Raw genomic sequence first — 27,282 nt, forward strand, 5'->3', positions numbered from 1 at the left:
ACAATTATTCTATGTTTTTTGAACATTCAAAGTGCTAATGGAAATCATGCTTCCCATGGAAACAAAGATTACTAAGAGGGTGCTTAAAAATAGATGCGATATTCAGTAACGGTCATTACTGTAGTCCAGAAATTAAGTTTTAGGATTTTTAAATTATTACCATTCTTCCATTTCTTCATTGAAATTGTTTAATAAAATATTTTTGTGCCATATCTTTGAGAAAGAACATGCTCTTAACCACTTTAAAAGAAAATTGCATGTATTCTTTTGTTTAGAAAAGATCTTGCAGCTCTTCCTGAGCTGGAATATTGAAATCTAAACATTGTTACAGATTTCCTTATAGACTACAAAACTAAAACTTGAATCTTAGAAAAGGGGCTCTCACTCTCTGTCCCTTAAAGCTGCATTCCCTTTAAACAAGACCTTTTTCCCTTTAAAAAAGACCTTTTTCCCTTTAACTTCCACCTAGAGGATCATGTAAAATAAGGAAATGCTCTGTTTCTATTAAGGTTTATCTCAAGCCACAATTGGAAATAATTAAAAGGAACTCCTTCAGGAGAGCAGTCCCTCTAAACCCAAAATGTCATTGTGTACCACATAGCGCTGCTCAGACATCTATCAACATCTATCACTCAAGCACACGCCTCAACAGCCCTGCTCCCTTTTCTGATTAGAGATCAGAGTTGCTTGAGTTGGCTTACAGGGTGTCATCCGTTTGAATGACAGATGTCTGTGTTGGAGTGCCACTCTTGCTGCTTTTGTTTTGATTGGGAAAGGCTGCACTTATCTAGTACAATTTAGACTACTAAAAAATAAATTCAAAATCCAAAAGGTAATTTCTCTTTGCAGAGGCTTCAGGAGAAATATTTCATTTCTAATTTAAATTCCAAAAACATTAGCTCCATGTGCAGTACCCTTCATAGCCTTTGTTTACTCAGTACAGAGTGTTTTCTATGGGAATGTTTCAGCTCTCTTCAGCCAGCTTTATCTTCACCATATAAAATGATAACTTTGCACTTTAATCCAGCCTTAGAACAAGCTGGAAGCATAAAACACATCAGCATGTGTTTTTTACATGCAAAAGCGAACCTAAAACGTCTGCAACTTGCATAAAATAAGTTCATTGTTGACAAAAGTTTTCAGGGCTGACACTGTCATTCTGGTAGCCAGTTGCAATGGGAGCAGAGGGCTGTATGCCCGCACGCTCCAAGCTACTCCTTCGTACTTAGAACAAAATTGAGCGAACAAGGAAAGCGGGGGGGGGGGGGGGGGGAAGAGGGAGAGAGCAGGGAGAGATTGCTCTTCCGGACAACATGGTAGCAGTGAAATGAAATACCTAGACAGACTTACCGAAGAGCTTGCTGGGAGTGTCCTCGCTGTCATTTGATTCCACAGGCGCAAGCAGGGGCTCATTCAGCTCGTTGTCTGAAGTAGCTGCCTTGTCCTCACCTCTCAACTCTGCATTCATTTCACTCTGCAGTGACAGCAAGGGCTTACTGACTTGTCCAGCTATCATTGGATCCTAGGATGGGGGAGAAAAAAAAAGTGAGGGGAAAAAAAAAGTGGCAGCTTTGGTGTGCGTATAGTCTCTGTTCCACTCCCTCCCTCTCACACACACACTCACTCTCTCTCTCTCTTATCTCTGGCTGCTCCTGCTGTTATTGCTGGCTGCAGTCAAGTGAAGAGCTATTACAGATCCAATGAGTTTTCCATTACTCCCCACCCTATTAAAGCTCAACTAGCATGTGAGAGATTCAGGATGCTTTGGAGAAAAACTTCTATAAAAGCAACATAACCAACACAGCTTTAATTATGGGATGTGCTTTTTTGCGTGTATGTTTTTTTTACACCTCACCCTGTCCTTAACGTAGTAAGGAAAGAAATTCCTGTATGCTCCAAAGCCATGGAAGAGGAACGCTCCACAGTGATTTAAAGAGGCATCCTCAGCTGTACAACATTAATAGAATCAAATACAGAGTTTCCAGCATTCCATTAAAATATGCAGCAGCAAACAGGCATTGCATCACATACATTCAACAGAGATACACAGATTTCTTTTAACTATTCCTGCCTTTGGGATACTATGCTCCCAAAGTCCGTAAGCACACACAAACGCAGTCTTTTCCTTTTGAAAATAAAAAGAAAATCACACAGAATGCATGTTTTAAAAGAAGATAAATGAGGGAAAATACTTACACACACAGTTTGCAATTATTCTTGTGTTTGCAACATAATATCCCCCATAAAACATTAGACTTGTATATACATTGAAAATTTGTTCCTTGCTGGTTTGGATCTGTTTTATCTTCTGCTCATTGAGGACATTTGGGGGTCAGGCATTATTTCCAAGCACACTCTATTATTCCATTTGCAAATTAATAGGCATAATATCATGACAGCTCCAAAACCAGCGTGAAAAAAAGAGGAAACTAAAAAAAATAAATAAAAAAATGAGAAGGAACAAGTGACCTTGTTGCGCTCTCTGGCAGCTATTTATTGCAAAGTTCATGCCTAAATGGCTCTTATGCAGAGAACAGGTGACCAGCGAGCAAGTAGGTTGGTTAGCATGTTCCCTCTGTCCCGTCCTCACATTGGTCAATGTTTGCCTATGGGTTTTTTAATGTATTCATGTCTGAAAAGTGAATTTGATATGACACATGATAATCTATGAAAATGTTAATCAATACAAATAGTTTAAGCTGTCATCAAATGCACTTCTTTAGTCAATACTCGTATCGCTGAAAACAATGTCACTGTCACCAGGGCTTAATTTGCACAGCACTTAAATATTGGACTCTGTGCATCAATGCACTCCTCTTCAAATACTGTAGGTAAACACATTTTCTCCCTATTTAAGGCTGAAGCACTCAGCACGCATTTAGCTGAGCCGAATCCTCCCTTTTGAATACCTTGATAGGTCCACTGGAGGGCAAAATTAATACTTAATTGAATCTCACAGTCATCAAAATAATCAATACTTTTTTATTATTTATTCTTTACAGTCTGTTGACTGTTTCAAACCTCTGAGGGAATGGTGGAAAGGATTCATGGCTTTGAAACACTGTCATTTAACAAGGTAATTTTCAGTGGGGCATTAGGGGTTGTGAAACATATAATAAAACAAAAATGGTGGCTTATAATAGGAAGAAAGAAAAGAATTATATTTCTGCCATCTAACAAAACAGGATAAATAAAAAAAAAGCAAGTGCAAGAGGGAGAGGGGAAAAAGGAGGGGGGAGAGGGAGAGAAAGACTGGCTTTTGAAGGGTTTTATCATATCAAGAGCAGAGCTGAGCTTTCATAATGCTGACATTTCTCATCCTGACAATCCTAAACAAGTGGAAAGGATGAGATCGCAGATATCATCTTTCATCACATTCCCCAGCTTAAGAACCAACATGACAGCTTCTCTCCCCTTTACACTGTTAATTACTAAATAAAATACTGCTCTCTGTCAGCATTAGATTATTGCAGATAGCAACCACAAACATTACTCCATTGTTTTGACTTTTTTTCCCCCCTCCTCTTTAAACCAGTGATACCTGCCTTGAACTCTTCAGAAAATAAATTAGGCTTCTGTCTACATATTATAAACATATGAAACATAATCAATTTAATCAATGTGGTCAATCCATGTTATTGTCAGGCTAAATTGCTGGTGATTTATTAACATTTCATTCACTGTATTTATTAGCCAGCAACAATCTCAACGTTTCTTAGATGTTTCTGGGGAGAAGACAAGTTAACAGACTCCTTTTGCAGATGCTGGGGAAAAACTCTGTCTCATTTTGCCTTTTATTCCTATTGCTTTATGGACAGTCATTTACTGAGGAAAAAAATTGTTTCTTTGGTTTCATATACTAAATAATGTATTTTAGCAGATTTTCCAGCTAAAGGTCACTGTGAACACAAGCAGCATTGTTCCGAAGCCGGAGCTGCTGCTCTCAGTTTCAGCTGTTCAAAACTAACACCAAGAGTGGTTCTGCAACAAACATGAATCGGGACAAAATTTGACCCTTCTCGAAGTATTTTGGGGAAGGAAGTAATCCTGTCCACACAGCTACACTACTAATCTGAGGAGTAACAGGACTTTAATGGAGGATGCTGCATCGGTACGATTCTAGATTAAATTCTCAGCTGCCAAATTTTGAATACATGAAAAATGGGAGGTGGAATAATGCAGGAAGAAACCTCCACCCTTAGATGTCAGTGAATTCCCGGCAACTTCAACGGGGCCAGGATTTTACTGGCTACATACATCAATAATTTGGCCTCACCTGCAGTACTCCGTTCATTTCTGTTTAGCCCATGTAAGAAACGTACGTCAGAAAGGTGTGTGGGACGAATGATAAAGAGATCGAAAAGACTGGGAATGTTTGCACGGGAAAAAAAGTGAGTAAAAACAAACATGATCAAAGTATACAAAATAATAAACACCAGGAGGGAAACATAGATCAGGAACTACTCACCCTACCTCATCTGAGGAGAAAAGGGGCCTCCACTGAAACAGAAAAGTCACAAAGCTAGTAATAGTAAAAGATACTTTTCCAAACAGTAAGCAGTGAAAACTTGCGGAACTCCTTGATGCAAGATGTCACCATGTCCTGCACTATAGTAGGCATCAACATAGTCGCTTGCATGGCTGGGCAGACTCTTAGCAGTGAATTTAATACAGCAAAGCTGTATTAAACACAGAGGGAAGGACTAGAAAAACTGAAATAACATCGACTGCTGCCTCCTCCCTCAGACAGCACCAGAACCTGTAGTTAACCCTAGGATAGCTCTATCAGGTGGTGAATGAATAGCAACTTTCTCTATAAACAGATGGATAAGATACTGTCTAAATTTCTAGTCTACATAAAGACTAAATAACTCACTTAAATGATGGGTTGAAGGAAGGTTGGCTTCCTTAAAAAACACACTTTTAAAAAATGGACATTTCTTTCAACTTCAGGTTGCCTCCAGGCCTTCGGTTGCTTTCCCTACTCAAGTGTCATGCCATTATTGCAGTGAATTATGCATGATTAAAAACTATTATTTTTTACACTAAGTATAATAAATTCTAATTCCAGCTCACAGCAAGTAGCCTAGTCTGCAAAATCCCTTGTTGACCAGAGGGGTTGTTCCTGTCCTTCCCAATGGCCTCCCTAAAAGCAACTCAGGAGTAGTTGCTATACCAGCTGCAGGATCAACAACCTTCTCCTCTGCCCACATACCAAGTCTAGCCCAAAGAGGGCCCTCGGCACTGGAGAGGTGCATTGAGGCAAGAATCTGTTTTCCTCCCTGCCTTGGATGTCTGTTGTCTTGACACCCAGCATGTGCCTTGCTGAAGGTGTGAAAGGTCAGACTACATGTTACACTCTAACACAGGATCTTCCAGGGACCGACAGACACACCAGAAGCCTTAGCTTTTCATACCCAAAAACTGAAGTCTAAGAGTACTTTAAAGCCAGACAGATGAACTTTGCAAAAAGGGTTTATATGCTTTGAGTAAGAGGCAAGTGTACATAAAAGGGATATAATGCTGCAGAATTTCAGCTGGCATAAACACAAGAGTAAAGTTCTAGTTATGCGACAAGTAAGGAATTACAGTCTCCTTGCTCAAAATGCAACTGTATATACCACACATGTAGTGACAAATTTTACACCCATCTCTTGCAGATACTCATATAACTTGTCATCTATTTCTTGTCCAACTATCACTAGTATTTCCAGACTTGCCTGTTTTCTGGACGATTTCTCTGACAGTTTTGTGCAGCGAGTGGTCCTCCCCGCTGTGTGCCTCCCTCAAGGGTGGCTTTACCTCCTGTAATTCATTTGCAATACCTGCTACACCTCTGTTCAGCTCTACCTGCCTCATATGACTTAAAATAAGCTGCTGGACTTAATTTAACAGCCAAGATCATGTGGATCTGCAAACGCAAATTACACTTCTGGTTATACACCCTCTTTTAAAAGGCAAAATCTTTGCCTTTTCCTTATCTGCAGCACTGTATGAAGTACAGGAGACCACTTATCACTGTGCTAAAAGCTTTGCCTTTGTACTTTAAGGGTAAAGGTGCAGTTTCTAAGCAAAACTATTTAATAATCAAAGACTGCTTTTAAAGGAAACTACACGGGTTTTGTGTGAAACAAGCCCTAGGCAGAAGTCTAAAAATGGGAGAAGGAACTAATTTTATCCATAATGTAGGACTCGGGTGACATAGGGCTTTATAAAGGCTTCATGCACAGATTTAGCCACTGGTCTAAATTTTGTACTTACTGTACTATAAACATTATTGTTCTGCATTTAATGACTTTTTAAAGTTTTAATTAGGAGAAAAAAGTAAGATACTTGGTTTGCTTTTTTATTTTGCCCTTAGTTTGAAGTTACTTTGCACGCACTTTCTCCAGCTTAGAAGCACTGGAAACTAATTTTCCAAGCTTTTTTTTTTTTATTTTTTTCCCCCAAAGCATGAAATAAATCCTGCCTCCCCTCTAGTCTTACACAGGCTTCTGTTTGGGACGTACACCGTACGTATGTTTGAGAGTAAACACTCAAATTATACTATCACTAAATGTATTTACATTGTTCAATACATTATTCTAATGACTACACCAAGTAATCAAACTGTAGCTTATTACAGTTTTTAATCAAAACAAAGCACTACCCTAACCTTGTATAAAGCTGTCCAAAGACGTAATTCAGCTTACAGCTTTTGAGTGAAGAATACATTAAATAGACTCCACTGGGAAAGGATTGGATTTGTGTCAAACACCAGTGAAATTTCGGATTACCTTCTCCCTTGGTCCTCTTACAAACTAGTCTTTCTTCCTTCACCTTATTGCTTCTAGAGGTATCCAGTATATTTTCTTCCCCTTAAAATAAAGATTTCTTACAGACAACCCTCTTTGATTCTCTTCTTTAAATGTTGTTCTATCCTCTGTCACTAATGTGCTGATATTTCCATCCCAATCTATCCATAGTCTGGCTCATGCAAACTACTAGGAATGAACCTTTTGTCACCTGCTAGGCTCTGACTATTGCTACCTTCTGGCTGTCACTTCCCTGGAAAACTTACAGAGAAAAATCTTCTCATTTTCTGCACAGCTACCTGTACCCACCGTTCTTAGATGGATGTTTCTATAAGCAAAACAAACAAGACTGCTGATGGATGATCACCGATCTCCCTTCACTACTTTGATCTTGTTCTTTTATTTACTGCATTACATATTTACTTATTGTACCTATATTACTTACATTTAACTTAAGATCTTCAGTATTGTTTTTCCTTCCTCTTAAAACAAAAAGCTGATATATCCCCTGCTCTTCTCATTCAATATGAACCCCAAAGAGTCTCCACTTTTCTTTGGATAGAATGGTATTTATTCTCCTCATGAAAAATCTTTGTAGCAGAGAAGATAGTTATTTTCTTCTCCCTTTCCTCAATACTAGTGTGACTTTGGACATTGTATTTTTCCACTGATACTCATCTTTACATCCAGTTTCCAGATTGCAGTTAAAAGTGAGAGTTCTCTGATAAAACAATAATGTAGCTAGCTAACCGGTGCCTGCTTATATTCATATATTCATATTCATATATTACTAACAATACTGAGCTTCAAATAATTTAATTTGGAACATTAGACAGACTATCACTGCCCGTAGTGCAAGAAATCTGGAAAGGGACTTTTTACAAAGGCACGTAGTGACCTTAGTGGAGTCACTAAAGGGGGCTTAAAGCTAATGGCTTTAAGCTATAAGAGGGGAGATTTAGATTAGACATTAGGCAGAAGTTCTTCCCTGTGAGGGTGCTGAGATGCTGGCACAGGGTGCCCAGAGAAGCTGTGGCTGCCCCATCCCCGGCAGTGGTCAAGGCCAGGTTAGACAGGGCTTGGAGCAACCTGCTCTAGTGGAAGGTGTCCCTGCCCGTGGCAGGGGGTTGGAACTGGATGCGCTTTAACGTCCCTTCCAAACCAAACCAGGCTGGGATTCTTGGGAATCTTACAGTTCAGTGAAACATTGTGGTTTTTAAACCAAAAACAAATAAGCATTATGTGGCAATATCCTTGAATTGTTGTGTCCTGAGATTAAGATACTACAATGCACTTTCAAATCATAAAAACGTCTCACTAAATATATCTCCCATCTATCCCTATCCTCCTCCCTATTTTCCCTAATGAAAATGTTTTACATATTCCTCATGCCTACTGGGAGCAAACTGAACAGTTCACAAGAGAAGTTCTAGTCAATTTGCTGGTTGGGTCACTCTGCAACATGCTGACTAGAGGTCTCAGGTTGGGAAATACAGGTTGGGAATATGCACGCAGCATCTGCACAGCCATAAATAGCTAGGTTGCCATTTATTTTATAATCAGCTGGGGTTCATTGCTCTAAACATACCCCCCAGCAGACTCATTGTGTGCTTCGAACAGGAAAGAGACGAAAGATGTTGGTTTCACCATAGAAAAAGTGAGGAACTATGTTGTTGCAGGAGCCTGCTGCATCTCAGGTTCAGAAATGGCTGTGCTGGAACTGGCTGGAGAAGAGACTTGCATGTATGAATCCAGAGTTTGTGTTTTCTGCAATCCACATGACACGTGGGAATCACTAATGCCAAAGTACACACAGCATAGAAGCTATACTCCAAACACTATTGGAATTGACTTAAATGATTCTGATACAACTATGAACCTGATAAGAATCATTCTGCTCTTCTTGCAATCCATTTTGTCTTTGGAGCTTTCTACCATGTACGGGGTGAAACTATATAAAACTTACTTATTAGGATAACAAGAGTTGTAACTTTGGCCTTGGCCTGATTATAATGATTCCCCATTTAAATGACAGTCTGGATTACTGGATAGGAGTTTGTCCATCAGTGGACATGCAGCAAAAGTCTGTATGCGTACAGAGGTCAAGGGCCAGAGAAGCTACTATGCTGGGAAGGTACCATGCTCCTCAAAACACATTTTAGATAAACAATGAACAGCCACCAGGAGAAATAATACATCTTGAGAGTCATGAAAGAAAGCAGCCTTCTAGTTAAAGATTCTTGCAGCCACACAAAAAACAACCCCGTTTTTAAGAAGCCAGACAATCAGGCCCTATACATCATGACAGGACAAAGGTGGAACATGTAGGAACCCTTTTTGACTGGGACCCAATATGGTGAAATAAGCCTTCAAGAGAATTTTCCACTCATTTTATGCAATCATTTATGTGGGATCAGCAACTCAAGAGATATCCTACTCTTCTGCCATCTGGTCTCCCAAAAGGGGATGACATAGGAGAGCAATTAAATCTGAAATGAGATGATTCCTATGAGGAGTAGGACTTCGATGCATTTTCTTTATAGGAGCAGTGGATGATCCCCACTGCTCTGCCAGTTTTATTCTGCAGGGAGACATGTCCAACATAAGAAACCATCTAGAAAATTATAAGCCTGGAAGAATAACTAGGATTATTTAAAATTTGTATACTGTGGGGCCAACTTACCATAAAAGTTGAAAAAAATCCATTACAGAAAGGAAGAAATTGTCTTCCATTAAGAAAAAAAACCAACAACAAAACAATCTTTATAAAGCTATTCACCACTCTTAGGGGGAAAAAATGCCATTCTACCCTAGCGTGATAAATATGTTGGAGCTGTCTAAAGGATCTTTGTTATAAAACCAAAAAGTTTTTATTCACCCCCTAAATTATTTCACATTGGGTTGATTTATTCTCCACACTGACCACCTAAAGGAGGCACAATCCTGTTCGCCAAATCATTGCAGTTGATGCCAAGTCTTTACAAACCTGCCAGTTCCATAACTTCCCCCTTTAACAAATATTTGAACAATTTTGATTTTGAAAGTTCCTTAAACACAAAGCTTCTCTTTAAACACAATCTTGCTACCTATGTTTGAAAGGTCCTTTTAGAACTTACAGCATCCCATTATCAACATAATCCTTCAGTTCTCCATGAGGAAGAACAGGCCATCAATGGCCTCTTTGGAACTAAGAAATGCAGTCAAACAGTCAATGGGATTCTCTCAGTTTTTCCTAGGTGAAAGATGGCTCATAAGGATTTCTACCACGAGGCATTCAAATGATATTAATTTGGCCTAATCAGAATATGGTATTATGTACATTTTCCCTGTGTTTTCAGTTGTCAGGCTTTATCTACCATGCACACACCAGAAGCTACTTTGGCAAAAAAAAATAAAGCCAGAATCCAGCTAAAATTGCTTTTAGAAACCAGCACATCCAGAACCACACCAAAACCAAATTTATAATCACTTCTGAATGTTGATCATGTAAGAGGAACTTGACTAGGAAGCACAGAAGGGACTCAACAGCAACTGAAAGAGGTTTTCCTCTTGTTAAACAAAAACTTGATTTTAGATAACATGGCAGGCTTTGCAAGTTGTGAACCAAAGAAACCATTAACTTGATTTTTTGAAAATCAGAGCATGGGTTAAACAGTAACCAAGCTCAGCAGTTAATTTTATCACTTGCATTTGGTCTAGGAAAACCCAAATCAAGACCTGTCAGCAGCCAGCCATGGATTTGACTCTATCAGGAAAGTCGCTTTCTGTTTCAGGATGGATCTTCCCAACCTCTCACCAGAAATTCTTAAGACATCAATTAACTAAGACCTTGGTAAGAACGTGTTGAAACAGGGACATAACACTTTTAGTGCAATGAAGCAACCTTTCCTATTGGAAAGGTTTTTTGGTGAAGATGTTTGAAGTAGTTCTAATTTAACTGCACTTTCATCCAACTCTTGGTTTGAGTGCCACTTTTAAAAGCAACTACAAACTATAATACAATACACAGTCACAACCTAGACCACTTTAGAAATTGGGTATGTATTTTTTGTGAACCTTTCAAAAATCCTTTATAAATAAGGGTATAATACTTAAACAAGAAAACCACATGAGGCAAGCCACGATTTGTCCAGAATATTACAAACTGCTGGATAATCTTCATTTCAGTATCAAATTGTTCTCTGTCAGCTTGAAGCAAGTGAGGTCTGCCTTGAATTCTTCTTACTAAACACAACTGAAGGCTTCCAAAACACAAATCCAGACTGAGGACAGCTCAGCCTTGGTTTCATATGTTATGTGCTTAATAAGACACCTCTTATGGGTGCTCTTCAATGTCCTTACTTTGCCATAGCATACTTGAACTCTGTTGACAAGTATGGCACATAACTTTTCTCACAACATGCCTTCTAGGGGTGGACCCCTCAGATTTCCTTTTATCTGCTGTATACGTTTAATAAAATATCAATAATGCTCATCTGTTGAAAAAACTGAAAGCTTCACCTGAATTGAGCCTCACAGACTAAAATGTTTTTTTCCCCAGATATTAGGAGATGTATGTGCCATAAGATGGGCAGCTCTGAGGTTAAGAGTAAGAATCCCAAATAGTTTTTCAAATGGTTCTCCTATGCTGAGATCATCCGACAGCCAAACTTGCTGTTATAACTGCTAAGTATATTCAATGCTACAAATCCTGCAGATCAATAATGTTATGCTTCTTATATTTTCTATGCCTTTCCCATTGATAAATGAGTGCAATCGTTTGTTTTTTTTTTTTACCCTTACAAACCGTCTTCAGGGTTACTCTTCTTCTTACTAGTTCTTCATCAACACCTGGGTACCACATCTTTCTTTCCACATTGTAGGTCATAATGTATTAATTCCTAATTAAATGTGTTCCAAATTCAACATGCTTTTAACTATCACACAGCTTCACACTTCTAACACAATTTGCCTAAGGACTTGGTTTTCTTAAAGAATTTGAGGCCTAAACGGTGCTTCACCATTTTGCACTTTATTCTTGACATAACGAAATCAATAATAAGCAAAGCATAATAAGCAAAGAGACTTAGGCAAACATGAAAAAAATAAACATGGCTACATTTAGGGTACGTAAAACCAGAGACATAAACCTTCCCCTTTTCTGCTTGTTTGCATTTTAGACCAAATTCTTATTCCTAGATTTAAAATCAACTTTCTCATTTACTTTAACCTACATTTGATTAATTCATTCATTACTTGGGTTATTTATTTCTCAGCACTATAGTGCCTGAATGCTTAATCACATCCTTTGATCTCTACATTCTGATGCAGGCTAGAGTGTCCTCAGAATTTGTGTGCATATTAAAATGTTCTCTTTGGCCATAAAAATCAAGTTGGTGGGCAATTACTTCAATGTGACACCTTGTATAAGCTTACCATCATGCCTTCACTTTAAACTTTGTAAGTCAATGAAATTATATTGTAGCCATTGACAACACATACAATTTTGCCTGTTTGATATCCCATTACTGCAATAGCAGCCACAATGGTTTGGGAAAAAAGCCCTTCTTCTACAAGAACGTGCTACCGTTTCTGCGCTCACAAATAGGGCATATTTGCAGGGAACACAATAACACCAATTAAATTACTATCTCAAAATATTTGCTTGCTTCCAAGAGAGAGTAAAGTAATGCACTCACATGCCTATCTATTGAATTGTTAGTAAAAGATGACCGGTAGCTCCCAACACAGGATCAAATCATTCACACAAAGAATTAATTCACCTTTGCAGTCAAAATAACAAAATCATTAAATATTCTCAGACTAAATACTTTGCTAGGACACAGGATCAGCTTTGTAGCACCAGGATATACACACAGATCTTCCCTATAAAGCATACAAAACTCTATCAGAAAAGAGAAACTATAACTTCTACGTATATAATGCTATTTGTACAGTTCTACCAACAGTTCCCAATCTTCCCTCTTCTGCTCATCTTTCAGCTTCAAATCCTGGGCTCAAACCTACCTCTTCATGGGGGAAGCCTAGAAACTCAAAAGCCTTGAATTCTGAAGGGAATACACCTCAAGGAAGAAAAAAAAAAAGAATAAAAAAAAGCCAGTTTTAGAGGACTATGAGAATTAAATACAGAGTATCACTTTAATTATCTTCTAAGACCAAGTATTGTGTGGAACAGCAGTTAATAAAACAAGCAGAAAAATCTAAATCCACAATGATAAAAAAAGCTCAACTTCTTTTCAGTTTGCTAGGATCATATATTAAATGCAAAGAAACATTGAATTCTGTTCCATGGGTCAGTTAAAGAAAAGCTACTGAGGGGCTATGCTATAACCCACTTAGATTAATCAGCAACTTACCAGGGATCGGGGTGCATTAACATGAATTGCACGCTTAAGTAGCAAGTCCCTGGACTTTATCACATCAAAATCTGCCTTATCTAGTGGTTTGAAGCCTTTATGATCTTAGTCCCACATGGCCACATGCACAATCCTTTACTCAGAGAAACGTTCACAACTCTGCTCCTCAGCCTGATTCCAGCACCATCCAATAGTACAAACAATTGATCAAAATTACTGGGCTTGTTTTCTGAATGCATCTTCCAGCCACAGACTTCCACTGTATTTATTCTGTTTTCAGAGACATCAGGAAAGAATAAAGAGTGAATGAACACATACTTGGGATGAGAAATTGGTAAGTAACAATTAATTTCACCTCTCTCCCTCACAACAACACAGGTAAAGTAATCCTTTCAGAAGTACCTAAACACACGGTGCCTATGATACCAAAGTGATTTGGGATGACCACAAAAAGATGATGCATGAAACTGAGAAGTGGCAACATAACTGAGTACTTATACTGGGATTCAAACCTATTCTTATGGTCTCATCATGTTACCCCAGCACGCAGTTACGCTATAGCATTTCTTTCTCCTAGGTGACCTGTACACACCTTTAAGGGTCCTTATTTAGAAGATGACAACGTACTGAACAGCATTACAAGAAGCCCAACCAGATATGTTAAATTTACTGCAACAGAGGAAATGAACTGTCATGAAAACAAAGCCATGTTTATGCTGCGGTTAAATTATGGCTTTAAGATATGATAGTCATTTATCTATAGCTGAAGGGTATAAACTAGGCCTTCAAGCATGTAACCTGCATGAAGTGTACATTCTGGAATCAATGAGACCACTTACATAATCAGATTTTGTGAGGTTGGAGCACAGCAGTGTGGGCAAATTGCTCAAAGGTAAACACAGAACTAAGTAGAAGGAAAAAGATGAAAATGACGTAACACAGAAAAAGGCAGAGAAAAAAAACCACCCCAAACCAAACAGAAAAGAGAGTGCTTAGTCTGCAACCTTCTCCTGAAAAGACAAGTAGAAAAAGCTCTTCCGTTTGATATTTGAAGTTCTACTAGACAGAAATGCATAACACAGGAGTGCACAGTCATGCATGGTTATGGTGTCTTCTAAGCTCTATCAGCTGGGCTCAGCCTAGGATCTCACTGTCAAAGTGGGTTTCCTCCTGCCTCGCACACCACATTAACATCATTAATAAATTATGACCTTAGTAACACCTATTTAATCCTATTGCCTTCAGTAGAGTTCTGCAAGTGTCATTTAGCACTTCATTTAAGGCAATGAGATTGCAAAGGCAGCCTGGAAAGCAGAGCACAGTCTATAACATTGCTGATGACAATGCACAGCAGAGTCCCTTTTAGTCTCCCAGTCGGTGTCACAGATACAACAGTAATAAAGTCTGACTCTGCTTAATATGCCTGCTCCACATGTACATTTACACTGACAGGACACTTTTAACAAGGAACTACAATCTGCATAGATATTACTTAGTGAACAATCTTATTTTAACTATGAGTATGACAATTACAGAATGTCATAGCAAGGTTGGTTGTGATTTGGTTTTTTTTTTTGCTCCCTGTACTGCTTCAAATCCCACTGCTTTGGCTTGTAACATTTCTTTGCAAGAAAATAAAAAATGCCAAATACATGCTGAAGACAGAAGAACCTTACATTAAACTTGAGGAAAATTTGCTGCACAATTCCTTTTAGCAACTCATGGCAGCAGGGGAGAAGAGCATGTGCTCTGAAATTTTTCACTATGAATAATGTGCCTCCAGTATCCTTGTAGTTGAAGAAAACTTATTACCAACCCTGAATATCTTTATATAAGGTGGAAATATGTAACATGTTAGAGCTTAAGTCTACTGAAAGAGATAAGCTGTGAGTAACTGACATAATTGAGTATAGCTAGTCTGTGTGAGAGAAGTTTCTACTTCCTCAACAAGTTTTGGGGAACATTCAGGTCAGGTACTGTAATACTAACACCCAAGTCAACAAAAAGCAGCCCCTTGATGTTAAACAGCTGTAACTGACAACAGGGGTGGAAAAGGGGACACAAAACCTTGAAAACGCTGCAGCTGGAAAGGAAATTTTCTGTACGTCTTCATCTGGGCATGGAGCCTCCAACCTTGAGACTTCATTTTTTATATCAGATTTTAGAAGCTGGAGGTAAGGACAAACTATACCGGGCTGTGAGTAAAGATGAGACAAATTTACCAGACATGCATTTCCTAAGAGAAAGCTGGAGGAGCTCCAACGCATTCACAGTGACCATACTGCCATCCTGAGGCTGCAGCTCCAGAGCAAAGTCTCAAACTGGCATGAAGCAAAGACCTCCCTTCAACCCACATGGCAGAGTCCAGTTTTCAGGGAGCCATACAACTGATGGGGCAGTTCAGTTCTGCAAGGACATGAGGTTTATCTACTGATCGCACCATTGCCAAGCACGGGTCTGGTGCAGAAGCACCTCCAAGCAGGTTATTGTAGTTTAACTTCTCAGAAGGGGTAACTCTGTACCAGCAGTCTCATTCTTCAAGACAGTTAAATGCATGCACACAAATCTTCGGGGAGCAAAGTATTGTTGGTCTGGAAACCAAAACACCATAAAGCCCCCACAAACAACAGGAGCAACAGCATGGGAAGAGAAGTGGGGGTCTTTCATAGCAATGTCCAAGGCAGTATGAGGTTTAGTTTTGGACAGTAACCTGAAAAGACACAGAGGTCTTAGAAAATCTAACCAGGAGATCTGGTTGATGGAGAACTCTGTAGGAAGTAGTACTGGCATGCAGACATCTCACTTCCCAGCTTCTGTGGTGAACATTTCAGTTTATAAGGGGAAGGCAGACTCGCTTTCTTTTCACTTCATTCAACAAGTAGAAGGAGCTCAGCTATAAAATGTGAGAGATCATTTAGACCATAGGAGGAGGCAGGAATAGGGCAGGGTAAGCAAAGCAAACTGCTTATCAGCTGGTGACTGTGATCCAAACCTGACCTGCAAAATACATTCTGTGGATGCACCTCACTCTGGCAAGCGAGGAGAGGCCAAGCAGCTTTACCTAAATGAATACAAACGCATTCTTAACTCTTCACCTAAACTGAGAATAAATGGTCATTGCAATAAACATTTAGGGTTGAAACACACAGTAAGGTATCTTAAAGATTAACATTACAGATCGGAAAATGCATAGTTATTTCGGTATTTTACTGCCTTCTTAATAGAGAATTTTGCATGCTTCGAATTCTTAAGCATGAAGCATTGGTTTTAGGTTTAATTTAAAAGGTAAAAAGGGAAGAAGTTTTGTGTCATGAAACAAACAGCACAAGTCACAAAAGACATTCATGCTCCATGCAGCACATTAAGTTGTAATCACCTTATTCTGTAGGATGGAGGCTTGACATAAGATATCTATACTATTACCAGTGGTTTATAGACGCTTATCATAAGAAGCATATCAAATTGCTCAGGTAGATATAGCAAAGGGCATTGAAATGATCACCTGGAATCCAGACACAGTTATACACATATACAATTATATCCTTCCCTCAGAATGCAGTCCTTTGCCTCGCCTCCATGCTATCCACAGCCAATGCTAGAAGACTGTGGAGAGCTGGATAAAGAACTCAGTCTGGATGAGGACAATCAATCAAGATCTTCTCTGGAACCAGAACGACTGTTATAACAGACCAATAAATGCTACCTGTTGATCTACAACAACAGAATCCTGAACTTGTCTACTCAAAATGATACATATATACATTAATCACTTCATGTGTGCATGTGTTTGTTTAAATATGAATTCTAAATATATTTGAGGCTTTTATTAATGCATGCACATTCATAAGCTGACATTGACCAAGACACTCTTACTGCTCTATCAGCCTGAAATTCTGCAAGAGGAAGAAACAGAAGTGAAGTATTAACGGAACGTAGGATTTTCCTTGCAATAGCCTCAATAAATATGTCGGTCAGAGGAAAAAAATAGGTCAAAAATAGAAAGCTTGTATCTCCAATAGCAAAGAAAAGAATGTTTGTGTCAAATCCATTGGAGAAATTGCCATGAATGGTTCATCTGTGTGAAAATATGATCCATGTAATGCTGCTAAGATCAGCAAGACCTAGGATGACATGCTGAACAAGAGCTGGTTGCAGAAGTTAAAGGTGTCCATTGGAAATTAATTTACATGTCTGTTTGCCCAGCATTTTAAAAATGGGTAGGAGAACAAAGAAGAAACTGCTCTTTAGGCTGGTTCATTAATTACTACAAAAAGGAAAGATTTAGTGTGAATATTGAGGTGAAGTCCTTATAGCAGCATTCTACATTTTCCTCATGTATGAAATGTTCCATTTGAACTCATCTGTTTGTCAGTTTTGGATCATTTGTACTTCTTTTTCCTGTGACCCGTATGCTTCTGCTGTTGCATACACAGTTCATTTTCTACCCTTTCCTAAAACACTCTGAAAAATAAAGTACAATGAAACATACAGTCCCTTTAAAGCAGAGAATCAGAAAAGCACCTTTTTATGAGCCTACTGCACAAGGTCTGCTCAGGGGAAGAGCACCTAATTCTGCAGCAATCCTCACACAGAAATCCAGTTGCCTCTGCTCCTGATTCTGCAAGCAGACATTTCACCGTAAACCTCAAACAAAGTTTTTCTGAGTGGAGACATGGGAACTTTACCCTTCTGGGGTTGGCTGGAACAACCAGCTCATCTCTCTGGGGAGGCCAAGAGAGGCTGCATACTCTTAACTCAAAGAAAGTACCTTAAAGGGCAGCAGTTATTGAGACTCCGGCAAAACACATAATTTAACTCTGACTCCTCAGTGGGAATCATGCCAGGTCTCCTGTCCCCAAAACCCTAAAAATATTGGCTAAAAATAATAAAAAAAAAAAAAAAAAGCTTGTATCACAGATCGACAATGACTGAATTTGTATGTGCCATGGTTTACCACCTTCCTGGGTTCATAGACAAAAAGAGATAACCAGCGTATGTCCAGAGAAAAATGATACACATGTTGCAATATTTTGTCTCCCCCCTTTTCTTTATTACCATCTGATTTTATGTTACACAGAGAATCTGGTGGCTCATTGGGCTATTGTTTGAGTTTTATATAATCTACCTGCTTACTCTTTCCATTATCGTCCAGAGACCTGTTTTACAATGGAACATGGCTACTGCAATGGGGTGTTATTGCCAATATCTTCACATACAACTAATACATTTCCTTCTGTGCTTTATCAAAAAGACTTTGTTGGAAAATACTTAACATGTGTAAAAATGCAAAACTAAGGACCTTTAAGAGAGGATGTTGAGGTGGAGGATGTTTTGCTTTTTAATGAGAATAATATAAACTGAAGTGTTCTTACTCAGGGCATACACAAAGCCACAAATAAATCATTTCAGGTGAGTATAAATTCTGCTTGAATTGTAAATGACCCCGCTAACACAAATTAGATTGAGGCAGAAGCTTAAGTTCTCTTCACTACATCTGCTCTTCTTTGGGGCATTTTTCAGATTCTGGCAACCAAATTTAGACTTGATCTGTACAAAACCTGTGATTTCTAATGCTCTTTTCATGAATCTTTAATTACTCTGTATGATGTTTAAACAAAAAAATACTGACAAGGCCTTGGATTGTTTCTCTGTTTTGGGATTGTTTTATACCTATGCTGAATAAATAACTGCATTTTATTTATTGCAATCAGAAAGCTATTTTTAATGATAGATTAGAAAATACAGGGGGCTGGATTTGCTGCTCCCCCTTTTCCTCCCTCCTAGCCTCTGGTGGACACTTACTTATGCAGTAATGTAGGATAAACAGTCCTTCAGACCGAATACTTACTTTTGTGAAATGGAAGCTCAGACAACACAGGATAAAATCTACTGGGGGGGAAGGTGGGGAATGGCAGGTATTTGTCTTTTGTTTTATTTTTTAAAAGAAAACTACTAATCAGGCCATTTAAATCCCAGATTTAAGTGCCTTTCTCATTCACAAAGTCCAGCCCAATAGCTGACTTGCTTTGGAAATGAAAACTGTGTCGGGACCTATGTCTGTTAGGTCAGGGTAAATTTGGAACAACTCCATCGACTGCAAAGAAGTTAAAATCATCTAGAACTGCGATTAGTAATTGCCCTATAACATGCTTTAATTTCTTAACCATTTCACAACAGAGATAAACCTCCTCCATATCAGTCAATTATTCCCTGTTGCCAGTGTTACAGCTGTGTCAGTCTCACTGATCACATTCTTCCCGATTGCTTCCCTTATACTAGAGGGATAACTGTACACAATAAAGCCAAAACAGCACATGATCTTTCAGCTGCCTGAAAACTTTAAGGATAAAATTACCAAAGCAGTTCTGTCCCAGATGCCCACTTGCTACACAAAAGAATGAAGCTTCTTCACTGAAGGCACATGAGAACTTGTTTTGATCTATAGAAATATGAATAATTTTCAAAGAAATTAAGCAATTGGCTATAATGAGTATAAAGGAATAAAGAATTAATAGCAGAAACTGTATTTTATAGAACAGCTAAATCCCACCTGATTTTTAACTAAATTATTCAGTAATTCTCTAAGTACCTTTTAAGGGTTATCTAAATGCCATACAATTACAACTCTACAGAAACAGAATAAAAACTCAGGGTAATTAACATTCAAAGTAGCGGCTCATTTGTCCATTTATCTGCAGCTCATGCAACTTCATCCTAGTTTGCCAGACTAACCTGTTCAGATACACATTCCTTGTGCCAGCAAAGTTGTTAAAACAAACAATGCATTTACAGTGCATATTTCTCTCAATCTGCTGAAGCTGAGCAAAACCACATTTGAAGCTCCGAGACTCGCACCCAGCAGTGTCCACTTTAAATAGAAAAATCTCATTGATTGCATGAAACTCAGGTCTCATTTTTGTCCATCGATTCCCCTGGTGACCTTCTACAGCATCAAAGCCCACAGCGAACCCAATCTGACCCCGACTTTATGTGCATTATTATATTGAGAGACAGGAGCTACTTACAGTCCATGCCATTGTCTCCGTAGATATGTAATAAAGTATTCTAGGACTGCTCCTGCAGAGAACACTTCATGCACTCGGCATTTCCTTTTCTCTGTCTCTCTCGCTCTCTCTCCCCCCTCCAATCTTAAAATTCTCTTCGCTGTGCCGAATGTTAGTTGTGTGTCGTGTCCCCCCCCCCCCCCCCCTTCCCCTACAGTGGACAGCTCAAATGAGCAACTTCAGACTTTGACTAATACTCACATAACTCTCAGTAAACAACATCCCTCACACAGATCTATAACTAATAATAATGCTCTTTATTAAGCTCTCCTGTGAAACAATATGTCTAATAAAAGCCGCTCTCCATGCTGTTTTAATTATAATAAATCACCTTCATTATGATGCATACTTCAATATAACATGCCTAATGCTTAGCTACCTAGGATACTACAATAATGAGGACAGAGTAGACACATCTTGAACAAAGTTATTTACAGACACTGAAAAATTCTACAGTACCCTTACTGCTTTGCAACATGAATTTCAACTTTTATCTTACCTTACTCTTCATAACATCACAGCTGAGAAGAAACGTTCCCCCCTCCAAAAAAAAAACCCCGCTGTTTACATAAATAACAGGACCTTGAATACATCCACTAGCATAGAAAAGTAAGTCCTTGCAGCGCAGTCATTTCTCTATAAATGTATAAAAGTATTTTACCACCCCGTGCAACAAATCAGTGATGAGACTATAGGCTGTTGTGCACCGCTACCTAGGGATTTCATGTCAAAGTCAACTTCCTTGGCAATCCCTAGGGAACTGTGCTGTGCACATTCTCATGAAAGGTGTGAAAATCTGATTTTCTAAAATGGATCAGTAATTCTCTATGAAGGGGAAAAGGATCAATAAATCTTTGCTAAGTAGATTGTAAAGGAAAAATTATTCTTTCAGTGACAGTACATTAGGATCCTCCAAACAATCTCAATAAACTAAAGACATAGCATTTCTCCACCAGCTACTTTTGACTTCTGATATATTTTTGTAATCTCAGATCATTCTGCAATGCACATACATTTATATTTGCTAAGCAATGTTCAATGTTGATGTTGATTTATGAGTATATGCCATTATAATGCTTGGCTGCGAGTAGAAAAAGAAAATTATTAGCTGCTTGTAACCTGATAGATGTGATACAAGGAAATGTCATTACACCCATGCACACATATATGTTTGTTACTATATCACTCTCTGTAGCTACACAAATATTCTGTACTCACTCTATATATATACACACACACAAATATTTACTACATTGTGTGTATATGATTTTTTTGCTACATGAGCATATATAGGTCCACTTTCAGGCAGTGAGAGTTAAATATAACATTCACAGCAACTCTACTAGGTGCTTCACAGACCTGAAAGGTACTCAGCCAGTTACTGAAGTAGCACACACCATCTGGCATCTACGCTACCAAGTCAGAGAGCCACATTGTACTGAAACGTGCGATTTTTACATATAAGCAAAACCAGTGTCTGCCTGAAGATACTGTGATCATCTAGCCTACAGCAAGCACTCCAAGTGCACTGTCAAGTCAGTAGTGAACTACACATGCAAGCAGAGGAATTCAGTTGTCCTTTTTACACAATCTCTTTCTGCTGCAGAGAGTAAGAGGGTCCTGCCAGAAACGTCTGTAGTGTTGTTTCTGTGGCAGCGGTAATATGCACAGTGTGGGCACTTAAATGTCCATTCCAATTCTAAATGCCAATGCCAGTATGAAACTTAACATGCTGGGTTGCATTTCTATTCCTGGCGCTCCAGCACAGAAATATTCTGGGTGGTAATCTTTGAGGGGACACATGCTGAGGAAAGGAAAAAGCTCTGTCCCTCTCCCTAATGCTGAGAAACCAGAGAAAAGAGGAGACAGCCTCTGCTGCCCAGCAAAATCTTCAGTCTGGAGAGCAGGATCTCTCTTGCAAGTCGGTTTTGGACTGAACAGAGAAGATTAAGTCTAAGGAAGCCCAGAATAACATGAGTGTCGTGGTTTAAACCACGACACATGAGAAACCAAATATTTACAGGAAGACACACACACACAAGAAGCACACCTGAGTTCAGCATCCTGTTTCACGTTCGACTGACCCCCCCCCCCCCCCCCAAAAAGGGACACAGTTTGAACCCTGTGGTACAGTTTGAATATATTAAGATGCAAAACTGTAATGGAGCCAGTGGCACCCTGAAAAACAAACTGTGCATCTGAATAAGTTTCCGTGTCATTTTCCAGGTGTGAAATGATGGTAGAAGTTACCATTTGTACTCATGAGATCCAATACTTGTATACTTCCACAGCTCAAGGAACCTGCTTGCACGATTTCCTTAATCTTTTCAGCTTGTCTATTGGTTTGCGTGGGGTTGTTGGTTTTGTATTGCCTTTATGAGCAGGGCAATACAAGCAAATGCGAAAGAACATATGCTGCCCTAGGTCCCACTAACCTGAGGGGTCAGAATGTACCTGAACTGGCTGGGCCACTGCACTGTTTAATGATTGAGGGAGAATATAGTTAAAGTTCTCTCTTTTCCTCTGTTACTTTACCATCCCCATGTCTATGTCCATCAGAACAAACGAGACTGGTGTGAGTGGATTTGCAGAGGACAAAAGGGAGAGTAACAAAAGCAGTGTATAAATACCTGATAAAAGTCAACTCATGTAATTGTCATAGGGGACAAAAGGATAGAATCGAGTTCTCTTGGAATGACAAATTTGACTAAGGACACCATGATAAGTATCCCTAGTCATGGACACTTGATGTGGATCCTGAAGATCCATGTTAAAGGATCCTTGGGTACCCACTGCAGATTCTCCTCAGTCCTATGTATTTTAAACCCTTTCAGTGGAGTACTGCAAAACACTTCACACATTTCAGATAATGAAGCTCCGCAAAAGCTCCTCAAGCTATGACAGGGAACAGAAATAAGATCCACACACGCACATACACATGCGCACACAACCTGGAGTACCACAAGGAGGCAGGGTCATCATTTTACAGCTCAATGCTTTACCTACTCTAGTCTCAAATTCTGACATAACTGACTAGGTGAAAACCACACCAGAAACCAATGCCAGACTAGTCCTTCCCTCTTATCCTGAGCACATGGAAACACACCTGGAAGTCACAAAGACACAGTCAGCCCATGACTCAAATGGGAGCTCAGGTCCTTGCAGATACAATAATATCTATACATGCTCTCATTTATCACAGATATCTAGAAATTGAGATCTCAGAAATATGACACAATCTTCTTTTACCATAGATTTTTGGGAAAGGATACCTTCATTGCAACCAGCATATGGAAGCATTCAATCTTCCTGCAGCATCACAAATCAGAAACAAAAACAATACAGAAAAGGCATAATACTACTTGCAAAGCAGCACACTTGTGTCTCACCTGCTAAAGAGGAGCATACCTTGCTAAGGTAGGAATTCACAATCTGCCACACCAGCAGGGTGTAACAGTTGTATTCCAGGCTCTATGCCCATGTAGAATTAACTTCGTTCTTTCTATACCAGGATGTATCTCGCACCACATTTCTGAGGATAGTCCCCCCTGGAAGTGGTCGTTCAGAGCCATGTCCAGTTTTCCAGCTGTGACTGACTGACCCAGAACAGAATGAATCACCTGGTTTGGTCTGCAAGCATTTCTTCAGATCATTCTCTAACCTTGACAGCCAGCACCTCTTTGTGGTTGGTTTCCTCTGCTGTTCATACAGAGTTTGGGGTTTTTTTTTTGTTCAGTGACATGATTTTCCTGGAATGCAGGTAGGACTGTTTGCTTAGAAAAACAACCCAGCTTCTTATTCTTTCTTCAGTTTTTCCAGTATCACAGATTAAGAGAACAGTGAATGCATGATTACATACTTCCCCATATCTGAAAGAAGAAACAACAGTTAACAGCTCCTTGTCTACCTACCCAAGGTAGGCTTGTTGCTACTGGGCAAGAGCTGTTTGCATCAGGAAAGGGATGAACAATTTGTAAATTTTGTTTGGTGGTGTTTTGTTTTCAATTTTTCATCCCCTTTACTTTTGTCCTATTCAGACATGATGTAGACTTGAAATTGACAGAACTGTAACTCTTTGCAAAAAAGATTTAACACCTTTTATTTACCCATTTTTGCTTTTGACACTGTGCACTCTAACAAACCAGACAACTAGAGGTGGATTCAGAATATCTGTGTCTTCTCCTTGAATAATGTACAGCGAAGGCTAATCCCAACTGTAGGACATGGCCTAGCAGGAAGCGTTTGCATTAGTAGAGCCAAGACAAATCATGGTTGTCTGTACTCACCCCTTTGAGACTCCCTATCTGCTGCTCATCTGCATTAGGAAAATCAGACATTAAACAGTATGGATCTCTGATTAGAGATACTGCCTAAACTGCTTTAACACTAAAGGACACATACACCTTCAAAGACCAACATTTTTAACTGCTTTAGGTATTCCTGCTTGAGCAGGAGGTATGGACTTGGTGACCTCCAGAAGTCCCCCACCAACCTCAAGCACTCTTATTCTGAGGAGTTTTAGCTTTTTTTCTCCTCTAATCTAAAATGCTGGATGGGGTACCAAAAAGGGAGACAGATAGGGAAAATAAACCCCATATAGAGAGGGTGAGCTGGGAGGGCACAGGAGGAACAGCAGAGGAAAACAAAGGACCTGGAATAACATCCTGCCTTGAAATGAAGTAATTTCAGCTGCAAGCATAGTGAAACTGTAAGAATGGAGGAATTTTACATTTTATAGATTGACACCTTGGAACCTGCAGGACAACATCTACCTTTGACAGCCTTGTGAGCCTTCCACTCTTTCATTCATAATAAAGAAACCCCAACAAAATTACTCAAGGGGTTGAGTTCAAACATCTCTTCAGTGCAATGCCACTGTCACCATGAAACTCTGTAGCGATTTCTCTAAGTTTTAAAGAATAACTGTAAGGTGAAGAGTCTGGGAAGGAATCTTCAGGGTTTCTATCAGTTTCTGGAAATTCTGCACTATTAACTGCTACTATCACTTGCTTATATCAATCACCTTCTGTAGTCACTCTCAGGTCTGGCTAACCCAGTAAACATACCAAGAGCATGTACTAATTCCTGAAGCCCACATATGTTTTCTAACATATATCTAGGCTACTTTTAGATAAATGCATTTGACCCATCTCTCTGTTGCTTTCAGAAGTGATCTGGTTTAACTCTAACAGAAATTTAAGCAATTGCATAGCATGCAAGTCATCTGGAAACACACCTTTAAAAATCCCTGGGAACTACAGGTTGCAGAGCGGGTCCCACCACTTTAACACAGTGGTGTTCACATTAACTACAGCAGACTGTTGGGGCTTGATTAATGCAGATGAACAAGTAGGACCTGATCCAGGTCACTGACATCAGTAGGAGCAGGTTTACTGTACCCTGTATGCAGATTTAGGCAGCATTCTTAAGACTTTCACAAGTAACATTGTTATTTTAATAAAAATATTATCAGAACCTCCACAACACAGCCCAATGAGCAAACTCACTAGCCACATTTCTGAAAAGCTTAGATGGTAAACAAATGGGATAATCAGAGCTATTTGAGACTGGAAGCAACCATCATCATCTTGTTCTATCCACTGTCAAAATTATCTTCAAAACACAGCAAGAGTTGTTACTTAGGGCCTTCTTTCTCTACTTCCATTTGTTTTTTACCCAACCTTCTAGTATTATAACCAAAAATCTTCACACAGTGTTTGCAGTTATGTCACTAGCTCTACCCCTTCTACCCAAAAGCCACCCAAGACCTTCAAGCAGTCATTCCCAGGTAGAGATGAAGCATTTCAAGAGCCATGACAAAGGAAGAGCAGGGAACTAGGTAGAGAAAGTATTTCCTTCTAAGAAAACAGACACCAGCTTTGCAGCTGGCTCCCTAGGGAGAAAGTTTTGCTCTACTAAGGCCATCCATGACAATTTGGTAACCCTACTGAGCAGCAGCCCTAATTCCAACCAGATAAGCAGGATGTGCTTGAAACAGGAATGGGACCAGTGGAAACCTTGTTCTTTTTAAGAATTTAACTTTCCTTAGCTACCTAGAATACCACCACTGTATTGGAGCAAGGTAAAACTTGAGAACAAGCAGAGAATCAAATTAAGAAGAGTGGGAAAGATTAGGCATTTTGTTCAAAGGAGGATGAACATCCATACTAAAAGGAATGTAAAGGCTATTGGAAATGACTTCACTGTTAATCTTTCTCTCTCCTCTTCCTCCATGGAGCAGCAGCATGAACAAAACAAGACTTTTGATAAACCAGACTGAAACAGCTCAAGTGTACTCTATTGACCAAGGAAAGCAGGCAGACAGAACAAAAAGGGAATAGTATATTTTTAAATACTTTCAGAAGGGGAAAAAGTAGTTCTGTTGCTAGCAGCCATGCAGTTCATGCAAGAAGTGTCTTTAAAAGGCAGGGAATGTGCAGGGAGAACAGCCTCTGCAGAGCAAAGCAGCATCACAACACACTTCAAGATTACATCATGTGCAAGGTTGACAAGTCTTTTAAATATTAAGGGCCATGTTCTACTCTAATTCCACACATGGGACTCCCATTAATGTCAGTGGGTGTTTCACACAAAGCACAAGAATAGAAAACAGCCCTTGGCATCTTTTAGTATTAAAGAAAAAAGATTTCAATAAGTTTACTTAATCCATCAAACTGGCAGACTCCAGCATTAGCTCGTGTGATAGTGCTGTCAATGCTTGGTCAAGCCTAAAAAACCTTGAAGCTTAAGCAAGTCTTGACACAGCAGAGAAGCAGAAGCTCAAGATGGCCAACTGTAGGAAGTAAATAAACTTCTAAAAGCAAAGAGAATAAAGGATTAAAGGATAAAGAAAATTATTTTCCCCCTTTATATCAACTTTTCCCAGAGAAGAAATATATGTTTCGGAGAAAGAAACCCTGAGCTTGGTAGGCCGGGTGGAAAAAGAAAATCAGAGACAATTTTGGGGGTTGAGAGGAGAGGGAAGTAGAATGCAGCTGCTAATCCTGCTAAGGGAGTTTTGCATTGACTCTAGTCTCTAGCGTACTGCGGACATACAAAATTTTGACC

At 39.2% G+C, this 27,282-nt stretch overlaps 1 protein-coding gene across 5 annotated transcripts in view; it reads right to left on the reverse strand.

Moving 5' to 3' along the window:
* Positions 1–27,282, reverse strand: part of POU6F2 (POU class 6 homeobox 2) — a 302,685-nt gene that overhangs the window by 248,323 nt on the left and 27,080 nt on the right. For all 5 annotated transcript variants that reach the window (XR_008975165.1, XM_057431526.1, XM_057431525.1 and 2 more), the window contains exon 2: positions 1,351–1,522. Coding sequence is in view for 4 of the 5 variants with exons in the window: in XM_057431526.1 (XP_057287509.1) it covers positions 1,351–1,522 (172 nt within the window). In the remaining variant the exon portion in view is untranslated. The remainder of the gene's footprint in view (positions 1–1,350; positions 1,523–27,282) is intronic.

This window comes from Pezoporus wallicus, unplaced genomic scaffold, assembly GCF_028554395.1.
Source record: "Pezoporus wallicus isolate ANWC-B61680 ecotype Strahan unplaced genomic scaffold, APGP_CSIRO_Pwel_v1 scaffold_11491, whole genome shotgun sequence".
Taxonomy (NCBI): domain Eukaryota; kingdom Metazoa; phylum Chordata; class Aves; order Psittaciformes; family Psittacidae; genus Pezoporus; species Pezoporus wallicus.